The sequence below is a fragment of the Hetaerina americana genome, unplaced genomic scaffold (genome assembly GCF_022747635.1).
Source record: "Hetaerina americana unplaced genomic scaffold, ioHetAmer1.1.p SCAF_8, whole genome shotgun sequence".
NCBI classification, from domain to species: domain Eukaryota; kingdom Metazoa; phylum Arthropoda; class Insecta; order Odonata; family Calopterygidae; genus Hetaerina; species Hetaerina americana.
In genome coordinates, this window is record NW_027287427.1 from 2,890,331 (window position 1) to 2,908,944 (window position 18,614).

The 18,614-nt window shown below is 40.6% G+C and overlaps 1 protein-coding gene across 8 annotated transcripts in view; it reads right to left on the reverse strand.

Annotated features, from left to right (window-relative positions):
* Nucleotides 1–6,669: 6,669 nt before the first annotated feature.
* rg (A kinase anchor protein rugose) overlaps nucleotides 6,670–18,614 on the reverse strand; it is a 1,244,182-nt gene continuing 1,232,237 nt past the window's right edge. For all 8 annotated transcript variants that reach the window (XM_071597013.1, XM_071597010.1, XM_071597012.1 and 5 more), the window contains 4 exons: nucleotides 16,213–16,476; nucleotides 15,811–16,007; nucleotides 11,280–11,431; nucleotides 6,670–8,582 (listed from right to left, as the gene is read on the reverse strand). In XM_071597013.1, the coding sequence (XP_071453114.1) occupies nucleotides 8,489–8,582; nucleotides 11,280–11,431; nucleotides 15,811–16,007; nucleotides 16,213–16,476 (707 nt within the window). In that variant the 3' untranslated portion in view covers nucleotides 6,670–8,488. The remainder of the gene's footprint in view (nucleotides 8,583–11,279; nucleotides 11,432–15,810; nucleotides 16,008–16,212; nucleotides 16,477–18,614) is intronic.

Genomic DNA, 18,614 nt, shown 5'->3' on the forward strand with positions numbered 1-18,614 from the left:
CCCCAAAGGAATAATTTAAAAGAGTTCCCACGATAAATTTAAAAATTAAGTATTTCATATACGAGGGTGGTCTGAAAAATTTTTGACCTTGGAAACTTTCAGACCACCCATGTATATTCCCTATATATAATACATACTTCATGGAAGTATGTATTATCCATACTAAAAGACTTTGCACTCTTCCACAGGCTTTTACTATAAAATACAACGCGTTTCACCGACTTGCGGTATCATCAAGCATATATTTATTTAACAAACAGTGCGAGAATATATATACGCTTAGGAGAGAGTGGGGAAGGGAAGGGGTGGAAGAGCCTGAGAGGAGAGGGGGCGATCGGGTGCGATGAGGGGTTGGTTTTTTCATTTCCAAGCTAGTTTCTCTGAAAGGAGTGGGGTGGGGGAGACGGGAACGATTGCTCGTTACAAAGTGTCAAGTTGGGGTTTGTCAAGTGTCTGCTTATCTCCGTTTGCTCGAGAGCATCCCTTTTTATTCCTTTTGGTAGTGTATGTAATATATATGGGGAAAAATCACTGTTGTGATCGAATTCCATCAGGTGCTTATGAAAAAGGGAGATGGTATTTCGTGACACGTCGCGTGTTCCTTGGGCTCGTACCTAGGCTTTCCTCCCTGTCTGAGCGACATAAAAAGTGTTGCTATTATCGTATTTCAGTTTATAAATACCTGATTTAAGAAGGCTATCCTGTGTGTCTTTACCATTGGCTAGAAGTTTGGAGAGTGTTAGAGGTGGGCAAAGCAGCTTTTTATTTAAGCTTGCTCTAAGTTTAAGTTAAGAAAATTAGTATCTGATGATGCGGCGAGTCGGCGACACGCGTTGTACCTTTGCAATTAAAGTCTGTGGAAAAGTACGAAGTCTTTTAGTACGGTAAAGTATTTCAAGTAATCCGACCCAGGAACCTTATTCATATAAATTAATACATTGATAATTAAGGTAGATACCCTCACCTATTATCGGAATATCAGTAATTTTTTGCCATATACCCATCCGGAAAGTCGACAGCATATCTAATTTCAACCCATTTTACAGTGTCGCTAACAGAAAGAGATTTCCGCATCCTTTCCGAGGGCGGCGTGTGGCGGGGGGTCGTCCTCGAGTGAAAGGCCTTTCTTCCTTCTCTCCGCCGACGCTCGTGCGGTGAAAGCATAACGTACACACACACAGACACACATACACAAAAACACATGCTCCCCTCTTGCCCTCCGACTGCCGGACGCACGCAACCTGTTGCCTCTTCGTCACCACTTTCACCTCCAGCGCCCGAAATCGTGATGACGACTTCGGAAACGCGGAGGAGGGAGAGAGGGGGGCACCTTTGGACCGATTGTGTGCGCCTAGCGATGAAAAACTGCAGACCGAGAGAGTGCGATGCTCCCCCTGCCTCCAACCTTACCCCTTACACTACCCCCCCCCTTTCCCCCCCGGGGCAAGAGGATTCATCGTCCGTGAGTGAGGCGCAAAAGTGAAAGGCGGAGCATCATTCAGTCCTCCCCCCCCGTGATTTCCCTCCTATCACCCACTTACACCATCGACACCACTCCTCGTCTTCCCCGCGAACCCCATTCGCTCACTCCGGGCCGATGTCGACGGACGGACGGACGAGAACACGGCTTTCAGTCAATTTGACCGCTTCGTCCCAAAAGAACAAGTTTCCGCGAGTAATTTTTCATTAAAAATACGAACCTAACACGCTTTTTCATGGCAAATAATGGGATGGGCTTATTTTGCTTACATCATGACAAAATTTGTAGCCGTATTTTTGTAACCGTTAACTAGCGTTACATTACAAATAAATAAATTAGACAGCAAAACCCCCACTTAGGGAATAATTATTTCTGCTCAATTGCATGCACTTTCACTAACCTCGTGTGTTTTGTTTTTGAAACAACTTTCTTTCCGGATGACCGCATTAGAATGCCATTAAATAATGCAGTGCTCCCTGCAGTATTGTTTGCTTTGCCTTTTCTGTTTTTAAGCTTCCCCTTCCATCCCTCGTCTCTCTATTTGGGGGGACCCTCCCGATACCAGCAGCGTTGGGTCACATTCCCTACCACTGTCCTGGGGGAGAAGACCATTATTGGATATCCTGTGGTAGTGAAATTTCACCTTCTTACTTTTCAAATTCTAGCTTGCACGTTATTGCATAAATAATTTACCGCATCATAAGGTGCAATTATTTTTTAGATGATAGTACTACGCATGTATTTGCATATGCGTGTAGAATGAAAGGGCTTTTGCATGAATTTATATGCCACTGTGGGTATAGGTTTGTATGCATGTGTTGATTTTGCGTGTGGTTTAGTTCCCTTTTATGGGTGGTGACCTAACACCCCCTGCCACAAGCCCTCGCGGCAGCTTTACAGGGTAATATGTAGATGTACAAATAAATAAAGTTGACAGAAACGTTTACATTGGTCGAAACCGGATAAATTGGGTGGGTCATTCAATAATTCCTGATAAAATCCCAAAGTTGGCGTTCGTAGTATTAGAAAAGGTTTGCTATTTAGTAAGCCTCTTCTCTGACTAGCCAGCCGGTAAATGTCAGCTATATCCGGTACGTGGTTTCATTTTCATAGTCGATTCAATCAAAAAAACTTTTATTAATTTACAAAAATGGAAAGAAATTAATTTCAATGAAGTCCAATATATCCTTAAGAAATGAGAGAAAAACAAATAATATTGGTATTTTTTACATTTCAGCATATGCACTCTTCTTTTAACTCGATCCCTTTTCCCAAGCGTTTCTCCGACTTCTTTAAGACATCCAAAAAGTAGGATTTGGGAAGGACCTCCACATAGAGGATGACCTCATCATTTGACATGAATCACTTTCTGGGTAGATCTACCGGTTTCAATCGACTATGGAAAAGAAACCACGACATAGATAGACGTGGGTCGTTTAAGAAATCCTTAAAAAAATCCAAAAAATGGCGTTCGTAGAATCGGAGAGGTTTACTATTAGCAAGCCTCAGCTTTAACAAGCCCGCCGGTGAATTTCCGCTATAAATACTCGTATCCATCACGTGGTTTCATTTCCATAGTCGATTCAATCAAAAAGTGTGATTCTGATTGGTTCGCTTCCCAATTTGGATATTTTACTACTTTTCAAGCCATCGCTAGGGTGTGAGCATGGGCTTCTGTGCACACCAGACTAATTTTGGCCCGAATATGACCCCTTCCTTGGTCGGACAATGTTATTCTGATGAAGTTGAGTAAGTTGAGGCCACGGGTACATCTCTAGGTACAGTGTTTTCCATTTTGCACGATAAATTGGTGGTGGAAAAAAATTCGGCAAGGTGGGTGCCGCCGCCGTTCAACCTCAGTGGATAATAAACGCAATCGGGTTGTCGATTCGGAAGCTGTTTTTGCGGATTCTCTGTCGCAATCCTTATGTGGAGGAAGCAAATGCACTATTACACTCCAGAGACAAAGGCACATTCGAAGCAGTGAGTTCTCAAGGCTATCCGACTCCGAAGAAGGTGAAGACGGTGAAATCGGCCGACAAGGTAATGGCCACGGTTTATTGGGATGAACGCGGACTCATGTGTATCGATTAATTGGGGAAAAGGCCAAACGACAAATGGAGAGTATTATACGTCGTTACTGCACCGGTTGAGCGAAGATATAAAAAAACGTCTTCATGTGGGAAAGAAAAAATATCTCAGCCGAAAACAATTTACGTTGAACGAGGAAGTCATTGCCAACACACGCAGACACCTTTCTTGAGGACCTTCCCAAATCCAACGGTTTCGACGAATTAAGTAAGTTGGAGAATCACTGGGACAAGTTGTCGAGGTAACAACAGACTATGCTGAAAAATGGAAAAATTTCTATACAAAATAATTTGTTTTTCATTTCTGTAAGGGGTTTATTAAACGACCCACATGCGTCAAGAAACGAGACGGTCATGAAGGAAAGGGGTTTCGATACGACATGATAAACTATGGTGAAAGAAATGAGTTACGCTGGTTTGAGAATGTGGGGATGGTTAGGATGAGAGTCGAATCAGCAGAATCCTTGGGAATCCTAATCCTTCATTAAACATTACGGATAAAATTAAACGGCACCTAAAGATTGGTGAAAACATTTGGTAGTTTATTGATGCTATTGATACGATACAAAAAATTCGTGGTATCTCAACTTTAAAATTGGATTTGGACTAGGGAAAATAAATTAGACTCAATATTACTAGACCATGGCAGGGATTTTTTCAAAGAGAGACTTCATGCGTCCAGAAGCGGGCTGGCGGTGGATTCTTCGTAAAACCGGCGAGAGTAAAATTCCGTTGCCCTCTGGAGTGATTCTACGTATTTATAAGAGACTTCTGAGAATCTTTTCAAACTTCATAAACTAGAATACCTTCATCTCTAGGTTTGAGCGGAACTCCCAGCTGGTCGGAGATATTTTCCTATCTCCCAGTGAGATAGAATGTAGATCATTGTGCAGGGATGTAACAAGGCAATTAACGGGCGGAGTCCGGATGGGCAGTGTTAGGAAGAGGTGTAATGCAGGGTTGCCCAAAATCACCGTCGCTGTTCAACGTATACTATATGTGGAGGAAATGATTACACGAATGTGATGAAATAGAGTTAGGAATTAAAATCGGCGGAGATTTCGAATCGGTGAGGTTTGACGATGGCCAAGCATTAGTTGGTCAGTGGATAAAGGGGTTTCAAGCATTGCTGAAGATCTGGTACCCAAAAATCACATAGCTTGGGTGGAGCTACAGGTGCTCAGGGAGGCTTGCCCCCAGATATCGAACCCGGGCCCTTCGGTCAGTAGTCCAATGCTCTATGCCTGGTCTACTGCGACCCGCTCAAATAATAATAATCATAAATTTTGATCTAAACAAATTTGTTGCATAAAATGCACTACTTTATCGCCATTAAATGGTGATAAAGTAGTGCATACTATTTATTTAACTGTGACGAGATTGGTTCTATAAGGAACCCGTCTTATCACAGTTAAAAACCTGTTGTGGTAGGTAATCGTCAGAAACTACAACGTTCTTGTAGTCACTAATGAAGTTGAGCTGGAGCTCGGTGCTTCCCCCTACCTCACCGTACTTCTGATGCCGGTTGGTTCTTCTTTTACACTTACCTGAGGCATCCCTTAAATACTTCTCCTTTAGCCGTTGATGATCCTGGTGTTTTATTAGTAAGGTCAGAGAAAATTACTTTTGCCTTCTCAAAAATGAAGTGTTGATTTGCAATTGCTTGTCATTCATTCACAGGGTGTGAACCCTGTTCATGCTTTTCAATGATTTTACTTATCGTTTCTACAGTTATTTATATTTTTATGGTTTCTAGCGGATTTTTCTTCGGGGAGATTTTTAAAACTATGCACAAAATATAATTGAACCTCGCACCAAAGATTGACTAATTATATGTTAGAACACAAGTTCAGAAAAATGTGTGATTAGCAGCGACGCCAAGATGTGCTCTCATTGAGCAAAACATTGCTCGTCAAGAGAGTCATTTTTCAAAACTATTTCTTGCTCTTTATGGAAATTACTCATGGCGGGAGGTGCTCATTAAGCAAGGTTCCACTGTATATGGTGACACACATCACAGCGTAAGAATGCAAATAACACTGGAACAATAATCAAGGCTCTGATGCTTTCAGCTTGCTCACAGCAATGTTCAATAAAAAGAGATGTTTCAGGCGTGATATGGTATATATTTCATGATTAATTACCCCTTTCCCCACCCCCTTTCCCTTCCCCCACTCACATACATAGTTACCCATGCTGCCTCCCGCCTCTCCTCCCTCTTCCCCATCTACCCTCCCCCCTCACTTGCTTCTCACCATACATACTGGACTCTTGAGTCATGACCTTTACCTGACGATGATGTAGTTACATTGAAACCGGTCATCTTAAATTTTATTTTGTGGAAAAATGCCAATTTTTAATTAAGAAATGTTCCATGCCAGTGGCATGCCCGACCTAGAAGATTTCTACTAATGCAAGCTGGTTAGGCTGAAATTAAATGCCCACATGCTTCTAGACCACAAACAAAATGACCTTCAGAAGCACTCCTTGTGGCATGTGGAAGTAACATTGCCCCTCAACACGTTTGAGGTCATTGAGTTCATCCAGTGTATTTCGAGAAGCAGAAGTATGGAGAGGTGTTCTAGTGCCCAGTCAACGCGAGTTAACCAACATGCTGCTATCGAATGAAAACCCTTGTTACACGTTGGGAGAAACATGTTAGCCTTAACGGTGACTATGTTGAAAAATAGATGCATGATTTTGAAACTTTAGATTGGTACTTAAGTGTACTCTTTGCCCGATCTTGCTATTTGTTTTTGCTTGTGGTCTACAAGCATGAGTGCATTACTTTTCAGCCTGCCCTCGTACATTACATGGGTAAATTGCATAAAAGTAAGTATCATTTGCCCTTCAATGAAAGGAAAAGATGAAAAAAGCTTACAAATATCATAATTGATGGTATATCATATACTTGTAATAAATATTATCCTAATCCCATAATAGGTTCAAAATGTTAATGGTGGTCGAGGGTCATAATTAAAGCCATCCAGGACTGACTCCAAGTATGTAGAGGGGGCAAGTTCACTCAAAAAGAGTTTTCCCAAAAGGAGAGAGGCCAAGAGACAATGAAACAATTCAAGAACTGTGTAGGCAAGAGAATTCATTTAATTGCAAAAACAAATTTCTAGTACAATATATTTTATTTATCCATGTTTCACTACACTACATATGCCAAGGATTTATTTTATACATTATGGCCTATAAAATATGCACACTGTGTAAAAGCATTACCTCTGCATATATAACAACATGTTTTTCAGAGTTTGAACATTGGCTTTGTCCTTGCATATCCCAATACACATCATTGTCTTCTTTCAAAGAGATCATAACTATCGCAATAACATTTCTCCACAAACAACAGCACATCCTCGTCACTTTGCAGAAGGACAAACAGAAGACCAATCCCAAAACGTCTTCAAAGAAATTTTGCTCAAATGCAAAAAAAAATGATTCCTTCACTTCTTTCCACTAAGACTTTTTTCTGAGGTGATGGGCAGTTCTGTTGTTCAACATTTAGGTTCTTTATACAATTCCCAAAGAGCCAAAAACTACATATTTAAATGAAGAGTGAAGCCTTCCACACGCACACCTGCCTAACATTTTCCTCCCCAGCTTGGACTGTGGCCAAATACCAACCCCTTCAATGACAGCAGTTCAAAAAGCCGCATTGAATCTGGCAATACCTGTACTCTAAGTGACTTGCGCACACTACTTCACCATAGATGAATGGAACGGATTATTCTCAATAATTATTGCCAGCATCAGACATACAAAAATGAGAAAAACAGAACCAGTGCAAATAGTCTCTCTTCAAACAGTAGAGCACATACTTATGTACATATGAGCATTTATAGTATTTTTCTTTTTAAATGGACAGCATGCACGCATCAGTCACTGGAGGGAATTCTCTCAAAAGTAAGCAAAGCACAAGATGATGCATGACTAGAGTTTTCAATTTTAAACATTTCCCATTCCAAATTGGTCAACAACAATCTTTAGAAATATTGATGTATTGCCTGGATTAGAGTTTTGACAAAAATGTTTAGTCAATGCAGTTTCCATTTCATTATACTTACATTTCCCCTTTATTATATTTAATAAAGTATCAATTTACTCTTCACTAGATTAACTGGTAGAAAAAATTTCTCTAAATTGGTATCACTAGAAACAACTCTTAAATATGAACATATGAAATAATTGCATTTTACAATGGTCAATATCTAATTTGCTAGAGTTATAAATAAACAAATTGCATCCTAGACTTCAAAAATTGCATCTAAGTTTAATCAATATTGAGAAAATAATAATTTGTTTATATAACCTGGTGAGCATATGGTTTTTTTGCATTTTTAGAGACCTCGTCTCTTTTTTTTTCTGATTCACAATTAAGCACTTAGTTAAGTTTGGTGTGACCAATATTCAATATTTTGAACTATTTGCGCTTCTCCCAGAAACAATGCAGATACAATTCCACAAAACTCATCCCCTCATACACCTCCGAGTAATCTATTGTTTCATGGGCCTTTTAAAGCTGACAGTAACAGCCAATTGAAAACAATTCCATAGCACAATACAATTTATGTATTCCCATTTCACAACACAATCAACAAATTCAAGCAATTGCTTTAGATATTTTACATATCCATTGGGCAAGGGACAAGACGCTAATGAAACCTTCAAACTAATCTGGAATGTGAGTCCATTCTCACCAAATTTTCGGAATGAACGAATAGATAAAATCACCTTTTAAGTACATCTGTAACATAAAAATTACGACTAAAGCAACCAATATGAGAGAAAGGGCATAACAGGAAACATTTTTTCAGAAAAAAATCTTTGCTCTGTACCTCATATACTTGCAACCTCATGTCATTTTAAATGACGACTTCCCCTCCACTGGCAAGGGCAACATTCCACTTCAGTAACTTTGCTGCTTGAAGTCATGATGCCACTTGTTGAAGTTGATGTGGAACACAACAATGGATCCCGTGGCCAAGCCAGCCAAGAGGAATCTGGAAGGAGAGGAGAGTGAAAAATTGCATATGAGTCACAGGCGACCTTTCTAGTCGGTGAACTCCAAGAGCAGCCAGCAATTGGTACGGGACTTAAAATAAATAAAACAAATGGGTGAAAAAGAAACACTTTGTTCCAATCCACCACTTTATTACAGGTACAACTAGTTTCGACGCTACGGCGTCATCCTCAGGTACCTGTAAGTAGCGTCGAAACTAGTCGTACCTGTAATAAAGTGGTGGATTGGAACAAAGTGTTTCTTTTTCATTTATTAAAATGAACTTCCATAAAGTTGAGGCTGAAACTATTGAACTAAAACAAATGGGAATACAAACTACGTCCACACAAGTTGTGAGGGCAACGAGCATCTTGAAACCATGAAAATAGAAGAGGGGATATCCTTTCAATGAATGGTTTGTAATATTAATAATTTATTGGCCGAAAATGTTCGTTGATACACAAATAAAGGCGAATCAAAAGGACTGTCACACACACAGGTTCACACCAACAAACTCATAGTAACACATTACATTAAAAACAGGATTAAATAAGGAGCCTTGTCTTTAGAGAAGCTGCAGCCTGTGGAAGCCTGAGTTATACAGAACTCTGGGTGGTACAAAAACCATCCAATGTGGATACAGAACTATTATTCATTATTTTTTGTTAAGAGTAATCTAAGGATGGCATTCATCACCGCAAATGGGCCATATCCACGTGCCTTTTGCATACTCATCTCAACTGTCATTTTTCAACCCATTCCTTCATGGCTGCCCAAAGGGTTTCCTCCATGTCTCATTGGCCCCAAAGGCACACCATTCCCTCGTAAAATATATGAGCAGACACCCCCTGTTACACTAAAAGAAGGTTAGTTGAATTGATAATTTCATTTTCTGTTATGCCCTCACACATATATGTGGTCTACCCAAAAAATACACAAACTGGTGTAATCTGGCGGCCATAATGCCAACTATAGCCCCTGGCCCCCTAACGGCGCTAGTTGCCTTTTAACCCAATGAGCCATCTGTGCTGTGCGGATCATTGAGCTGTGCGTATGGTGCCAGTTATGTTCGTTTCTCTTGTCCTTGTTTTTAATGTTTTTCTAAAATGGAAATTGATGAAATCATGGAGCAAGGAATCAACATCAAATGTTTTATCTCAATAGTTTCAGCCTCAACTTTGTGGAAGCTCATTTCAATAAATGAAAAAGATAAACTTTGTTCCAATCCACCACTTTATTTCAGGTACGACTAGTTTCGACGCTACGGGCGTACTCCCCTCCCTGCCCCCTCTTCCCACAACTCCCCCATCCTTTCTGGAAGAGGGTATATATACAATGATTGTGTCTTTCAACTTTGTACCCGAGGATGACGCCGTAGCGTCGAAACTAGTCGTACCTGAATTAAAGTGGTGGATTGGAACAAAGTTTTTCTTTTTCATTTATCAAATGTTTTGATGAAGTGCGGCAAAAGCTATCAAGAAATCACTGAAATGTTGACAGCTGTTTACGGTGATATATCTCTATTAAGAAAACATCTGTTCTCAAATGGATTAAGCATTTTAAAGATGGCCGACAAGACGCCATGGATGATGCAAGGCCGGGACGACCTTCTTTCAACCCCCCTGTGTTGGCGACAACATTGATCGTGTGCGGTCCCTTGTCCTTACCGATCGTCGAAACACTGTCCGAATGATAGATGATGAACTGAATTAAGGAAAATCAACAGCGCACACTACTATTTTAACCGAACATGATGAATGGATCCTTCACCATGACAATGCACCTGCACATTCAGAGCATTGATTGTTCGCCAGTCTCTGGCAAAAAATTCAACCACCTTGATCCTTGATCATCCTCCTTATTCGCCAGATCTCGCCCCCCCCCCCCCCCCCTGCGACTTATTCCTACTCCCAAAATGCAAAAATGTGATGAGGGGGTATCACTGGGAAGATGTGGAAGACACAATAAAGCAAGAAATGACGAGAAAACTACAATGCCTAACTGCCAAGAGGACTTCCGAGGGTGCTTTGAACGGTGGAAATAAAGATGAAATAAGAGCATAGCAATGAATGGAGAGTACTTTGTTGAAGAGGACAAAATTGATGAGGACAAAATTTTGCAAAATAAAGTTTTCCTGGCCTCAGTTTGCATATTTATTGGACAGTGTAGTACATACATATATACATGGTGCGGCAACATAACTTACTTTATTATAAAGCAAAACACCTTAAAAAAGGAATTCAAGTTGCTGCACCATGTATACATCCCTCGCATGGACAACAACCTTGACATGATGGAAGGAAGGGCTTATGCATTGCGATGGCTCCTAGAACTGTGATGGCGGGAGCAATGATAATATCTCCTGATAGGGCCATCCACACCAGATAGGTCAAAGGTTAGGAGTCAGGGATAGGGGACTTATATCCTTAATTTACACAAATCTCAGAACTCTCAGGTGTGAGGGCGGTGTTCGGAGAGTTAAGATGGGAAGTGCTCACAGTGCATTTATCTGAAATTCTCACCGTGATGTTTCCTGTCAAGGGAGTAGCGAAGTATCAGTAAGTTATTCTTTGCTGCTGGCGTAAGGCATGTGAGATTGGTGAATTTCTAGGAGTCAAGCATGCCTGGCATGCAGTAATCTTGCTCTCAAGTGAGTGTCTGTAGCAATTAGAAAATCAAAGGTGAGTGGGATACTTACTTCTGGTCGTGGGATAAGGCCAGGGATCGGATGCCACTGTCGCACGTGGGATAGGCATAGAGGTGAGCGAGGTTGAATGTGCGCCAGACCTCAACAACCCCTGCGTCACCCCCAGTCATCACATACTCTCCATCTCGACTCAACAGCAGGCACTGCAAGATGGCAAAGGCATCATGTGAGAGCAAATATCAAGCACACTTTTCCAAGTCTCCTTTGGGCATAAGACCGAAATCCCTGGTTGATTTCTCCAATTCTTAGAATATTCAACGACTTCAATCAACTTAATAAACAATAAGTCAAACCTTTTCGTGGATGTCAATGCATGAATATCAACAATAGGAGAATTCCCCCACCTGGTAGTAACACTAAGGGGAGCATGCACTCAATTATCATTACGTATTCTGTTTCCATATATGTACTCTGAACACAAAATGTGATTCTAATGTGGGGGAATATCAACAGTAGCCATTGGAACATTTAAATACCTTAAAAAAGTTGAGCATCTGACCAATTACGAGGGTCATCCGGAAAGTAGTACCCGTTCGTGCCGCATGAAGTGCTGACGACGCGAGTAGTCGCTGGACGAGGTCAGATAGCTTCAGTGGCTTGTCTGCCTTCTCTGAGCCAAGTTGCGTGACGCTAGCATTGCCTGTGTTGTTTCTGTGATTGTTTACAATGTTTAAAAAAATTGAGAACGCCGCCAGTTGTGAAGTGAGGGCAGTGATTAAATTCCTCAATGCAAGAAACGTTCGCCCATGTGATATTCATCGCCAATTAAAGGAGGTGTATGGAGACAATGTAATGGACGAGTCGTCTGTTCGGCGGTGGTGTCGCAACTTCAACATGGGGAGGGGGAACACACACGACGATGAGCGTTCGGAGAGACCGTCTGTCATTACAGACCAACTGGTGAGCTCAGTTGACGAATTCGTGAGGAACGATCGGCGCGTCACAATTGATGACATCTGTGAGCATTTTCCCAATGTTTCTCGAACAATTGTTCATGAAATTGTTAAACACCATCTGCATTATGCAAAAATTTGTGCAAGATGGGTCCCTCGCGTATCTCAATGAGCTGGCGGCGAAGGACTATGCAGCAGGAATACAGAAACTTGTCACACGTTATGACAAATGCCTTAATTTGCTTGGAGATTATGTTGAGAAGTAGTTTAAAGTATCCTCTTTCAAATAAAATTTTTTATGTTTGTTAATATTTACTTTTGTCTTTTTAATTCACGAACGGGTACTACTTTCCGGATGACCCTCGTATAAATGGTTTCCACAGATGAGGTCTCATGTGAAAGTAGAAAGCCAATTGTAATAATAATAATAATGTTGATTAGTTTCTAAAAGACATGTTTGGGACTTGCATGGAATTGATTCAAAATATTCATCGCGGACAATCACATTTCATTGCAATTAGAATTGAAATACAAATAGCTGAGTCGCGCATACAAAACAGTAAACAGGAGCAGTAAAAAAGCATATAAGAAGAAAATTATTTATCAAGGGAAAGAGACATGAATTCGCCAACGGTGGAGCATTAATGCTTGCCCCAGAGCTGATGTGTTTCAGACTTATATTTCAAAAAATTATCTATATTCCTTAATAATTTTGAAAATGTGCTCAGGAATTTCACACCACCACAACACGGGTTCTTAGTAAACGTAGCGGCATTATGGGCCGCTATTCTTAAGTCATTGCAACCTCTTGTGCTACAACTAGGCATAACTAGCATTGCTTATCGAATTGAACATGGCTTGTTTTGCTGCTTCAGGATAATAACATGGAAAATAAACCATATATAAAGGGGAGAATTAAAATTTTGAAATTTTTCATTAAGGTCTTCGGCCACTTGCCCTTGGAACTTGGCCTAGAATTCTTACCGCCCATTTCTGCGCCTTAATGAGGCACATGGGATGAACATTTATCCCTAAGAATTTTGTCAGGATTAATAAACACAGTAATCAACCCCTAAGGTCGGTTTAGTAGGTGATGGTAGAGATCACCCAGTACTAAGCCCTATACGGCGTGTGAAAATTCACACATCAGGGTAGGGGGGCCAGTTCCTTTCCCTGTGCCGGTTATGGTTTCCCAGGAAGACCTGGTACCAAAAAAATCACTTAAGCTTGGGTGGAGCTGCAGGTGCCCAGAGTGCCTTGCCCGGGAATCGAACCCGGGACCCTCCGGTCAGCAGTCCAACACTCTACCCACTGGACTACCGCAACCCGTGTCAGGATTAATAATAAATATTTTTTCTTGTTGTTAATGAACAACAATTATCTTCCCGCCATTAAAGATATACACCTGAAACATAAGAAAGCTCAACCACAGTCACCATTAACAAATTTAATTGTTTTTTCTTCTTACATGCATAAATATGTATGCATATTCTTGTAAGCAAAGTGAGTATGTGAAACATATTTTAGAGCCTAAAACACTAAACCTGTTGTAGTTTAAGCCAGAATATTTGAGGAAAAATGAATTGTGAATTAATGCATCCATAAGATGGTGTAACATAATGGCATATATTTATTATTATTAGGTAATCTACCGGTTAAGGTAGGTTTTTGGATGGACACAGCTACTAAATAAATATTTTGCGATTCCTAACAAAATACAAAATCCAGCATCCTATTCTATATCAGATCCCTCTTCATCTCTGAGTTTTCTTCCACCGTTCATCCCATCCAACATTCCTATCCTGCTCCTTCCCTTTCCTCGTTTGCCTAACATTCTCCCCTCAATTACAGTCTTCAACATCCCACTGTCTCCATTCATCCACTTTTCCTGCCTCCATAGCATTTCTCCCAACAAACCCCTCTCTTCGCCCACCATACCAAGTACTTCCTCATTTGTTTTCTTCTCTGTCCATTATAAATAAATGGAAGGACTAACTTTGTAGTTCCACACGAACGATTTATTCACACGACCCGGGTTTCGAAGTAAAACTTCATCATCAGGTGAGCTCTCTACATTTGCGGCCCTTCTTATATATACAGCCAGGGCGGGGGTGGGGTGGAGATAATCAGGAAGGTTTGGGAGGGGTAAAGTCAGGAAGGGTTTGCGTGCCGGAGGGGAGGGCAGTTTGGGGTCGCCTCGGCGAGGTTGAAGGAATGTGGAGCGGGAGGGAGAAGTCTACATTGTCGAGCTCTTGTGAGTCAGGGGATTAGAGAGAGTTGGATGAAGGGGAGGGGGGGGTGTGTCATCGGCCACCGTGAGGATTGGGACTTTAAGGAGGGGGGAGTGGGAGGCATACAGAAATTCGTTAACAATATTTTCATTTAAACAAACACTATTTAAAATTTCTAACTGTTCTAAGGCGTCTAATCAATAGCCTTTGCTTTCAACATGTGAATCACTTCTATGGTTATTATCAATCAAATGCTTTGCGAATTGGGAGTTCATCTTTTTATTTCTTGCACATGCTTGATGCTCTTTCACTCATTCTTGGAATTTCCTCCCTGTCTGTCCGATGTATATTGCTCCGCAATCGCACTTTAGCTTATATACTCCACTCTTTTCCTTATATGGGATTCTGTCCTTTGTGTAGGAGAGCAGGCTCCTGAGGCTTGATTTGTTATAATGGGCTATCTTTATTCTACATTTTGGAAGTTTCTTACATACTTTTTGTGAAAAATCGTCTAAATAAAGGATTCTGCGCCACTTGGCTGCGGGGTCCTGTGGCAACACAAACTGTGGAACTGCAAAGTTAGTCCTTTCATTTATTTATAATGAATCGGTTCCATAAAGTTACGCCAGAAACCATCAATTCTCTGTCCATTTTACCATCTCCATTCTTCTCCACAGGAGAAGGCTCTCTTTGCCCAGTGCAATTCAGGAATTGCACTGGGCAAAGAGGCTTTCTCAAAGAAGGGTAATTGATGACAGGAATGTTGAGTAAGGATGTTAAGAAAAGGTTTGTTCAAACTTGACATGAATTGTAGTTATGTACGATGAAGAACAATGGTCATCGAAACAGGATGATAGGCGTAGATTGGAGGCTTTTGAAATAAAGTGGTGGAGAAGGTGAAGTGGACAGAAAGGAAAATAAATGAGGAAGTATGGTGGGCGAGGAGAAGGGATTGTTGAAAGAAATCTTCATGGAAAATTGATTAAGGTAGTATTGATCGGCAGTGGGATGTTAAAGACTGCGTAAGAGGAGAGAATGTAAGGCAAAAGAGGAAAGGGCATGAATAGGGGATAGGGATGTTGGACAGGATGAAGGGAGGAAGAAAGTACATGGAGATGAAGATGGGCTTGTTGTAGACTAGGATGCTGGATTCTGTTTCTTTAGGAGAGACAAGATGTCTTAAGGTCATCCCAATCATAAAAGGTAAAGAAAACAACATTTCATTTGAGCATTAATGCAAAGTATGTTCCTTATCCTCTTTTCACTAGTTATTCACTTAAACCCCAAAACTCCAGAAGATCACAAAAGCACAGTCAGCAATGGAGCAGCCTGGCATTAGCGGGCCACTATTGTTTCTCCCAAGTGAAAACAGAATCACATTGTTGGTTGCCCGCTCACCTGCAAGTTGTCATTGTACGACTCATGTCGCAGCCTCTTCCCATTGATAGTGTACGCTGCAACATTGCCCCTCTCATAGTTGACCACTATGACACCTTCCCGTGACATGGCAATGTTCTCGGGGGAGAAGAAGCCACTTGGCGGCTCCAATGACCTCAACAGATCTCCAAAGGTTGTGTGGACTAGTACAGGTCCATCTGAATGTTAAAGAGAAAACTTTTATGACCTTTGGTGAAATTTCTTCGAGTTTCATCTTTCACACTCCATTATATTAAAAGGATTCGACTCTCATTGTGGTGAAAGATCATTGGGAGCTAATGATATTTCAGGCTGAAACCAGCATGAAGATTAGGTGCCAACAAGCAATGTATCCATGCCAAACTGTTGGCATCCGAAACATACTTTTGGAGCCGGAGACAACAAGGCCCAGCTCTGCAGAGATGACCACTGCGGCCACAGGCTGGTCGTGTCCCGTCAGGGTGGCCCGCGGTGTGGGCACCTCTCCCTCACCAACAATCGACTGCGTCCTTGCATTCCAGTGCCACAGGAGAACAGTGCAATCGACAGAGCCGGAAGCAACGTAGCAGTCAGAGGTAATATTGCACTCAGATCGACTGAGGCAGGTCACCACTCCATAGTGGCCAAAGATGATCTGGACAATTTTGGCTGTAAAACAAATTGGAGCTGAGTGAGCAAAATTCATCTCAGATGGTTGCCATTGCTCGCATTCCTTTCATAAATGCCTCATGTGAACACTTTACCCCGCTAAATTTTATGATCATTATTTGTCCCTATAGTGCAGAAAAAAATTAATACAAAAATACATGATATTTTCATTGATAAAAGCTCATTGACTATAAAATCAATCTACAGAAAGTATAGAAATTCAAGAATTAATCAAAAAAGTAATTATTCAAGGAATCAGAACTAAATAAACGATACTCTTACAGTAATTTGCAGAACTCTAAGCAAATGTAAGAAAGCTAATGAAACTCCGACACCTTTGATTGCTTAGACTGACGTCATCATAAAGTCATTGCCCACTTCTATCAGAAAGGATAAAATCAATGGCTAGATTTTGAATCTAGCGAGTAGGGGGCACCACTGTGTGAGCTCTGTTCTGCTAGGGAAACTACAGCAGGATAATAGGAAAATAGCATTAATGCTCTTCTAACTCATACCCAGTCTTCAGAGGCCATGTATGTGTTAGAAGTATTCCGTCACCTTATTTTCATTAAATATGATAATATGATGGAAATTTATTCAACCATTCAATGCATTTCAAAGGCTAAGATTATCTATCAGTAGCCCAAAGAAACGGAATTTGTACTGAAAATGTATATTCTTGATGCTAAGGGAACTTCATCAATTTTATAAGTGCTGAGTAATCTAGACAGCATCGTATGAATATTCAAATACAATAAAAAGAGATTAATTTTAATTTTTTTAGCATCTATATAATCTTAAATTTGTTACTGAATAGTGAAGATTGAAGCACACTTGAATCTTCTTATCCATAATAGCGTATAGATATTCACACAAAACTATGCAATAATTCTTAAATAGTGCGTAATGGTGGGTATCATCTGCGTTCTACCTCAGTTTGCCATATCAATGTACGGAAAATCATTCCTATATGGAAACAGACAAAAGTACATTTTTGTGAGGCGTACCATTTTGTGAGGCAGCAAAATTCCGTAGTGATAATAGAAAACAAAAGATAATTATGATTTGCCTCAGAGATACATTTGTACTGATACATTCACAATGCATACATTAAAGACATGCTTGAGATACATGCTTCATTAATAGCCTGTGAAAGATGTTGTCAATAATCACTAAGTACACAACTAAACAAAATAATTATTGGCAAATGGAATGTAGATAGCATTGAATCTATATATGCAGTAAATCTTATTTGTAAATCTTATTTGCATCTTTATTGAGCCTTAATTACTACTGGAATCATCATTTCTTCACCTATCTGGAGCCCCTGGCAACTGCAGTAGAATGACATCCTGGACAGAACTACTGCCTCTCCACACAGCAATGTCAGTTTTTCTTAAGACTTCTTCAACATAATATTCTCTATGGTTGGTACATGGTGCTTCAGTGAATAAATCAATGTTGAACAAAGATTTTAGCTGCATAGCTGCTCAGGGATGGGTCCTCAGCTGGCTTCACTTCTAGCTCCACATGCAATTCCAAACATCCACTAGAGCTCCCTGAACCACTTTAGACTACAAAGGATTTGCTATTTTCCTGGTTGATAATGTATATACAAAGAATCAAGAAAAGGTGGCGAGAAACCTGGCATTGGCACAGCCTACTCTTAATGATAGGCACACACCAAGGGGAGTTAGGAATTTAATGCCCCACCAGACAGATTCTTTAAACATAAAAGACAATGATGGTGGTTGCAAGTAAGCAAATAGGTAAAGGGTTAGAGATCTCTCTGGGAACGAGCATTAGCATTCTCTAGGCTCCTGAAGAAGCTCACTTGAGAGAGAGGAAAGAGGCTCAACTTCCCTTTGAAGATATTAGCAGTAGTTGGGTTAGAGATGGTCTCTGATGAATCCCATCTGTCACTACATACCACCTTCCTTGATTTTAACTCATTAAGTGCCTTTTGGATTCCAAAGACAAGCGCTCCTGGTCATAAGCTATCATTATCAACATCAAAATCCTATTGTATGTCCAAACTACCGAGCCTACAGTTTTGTTGTAGAGTTCTTCTCCATATTCTTGTCAGTGCCTCTTCTTGTTCAATTGATACTTGACCCATTGTAGTCAACCAAGTGCAC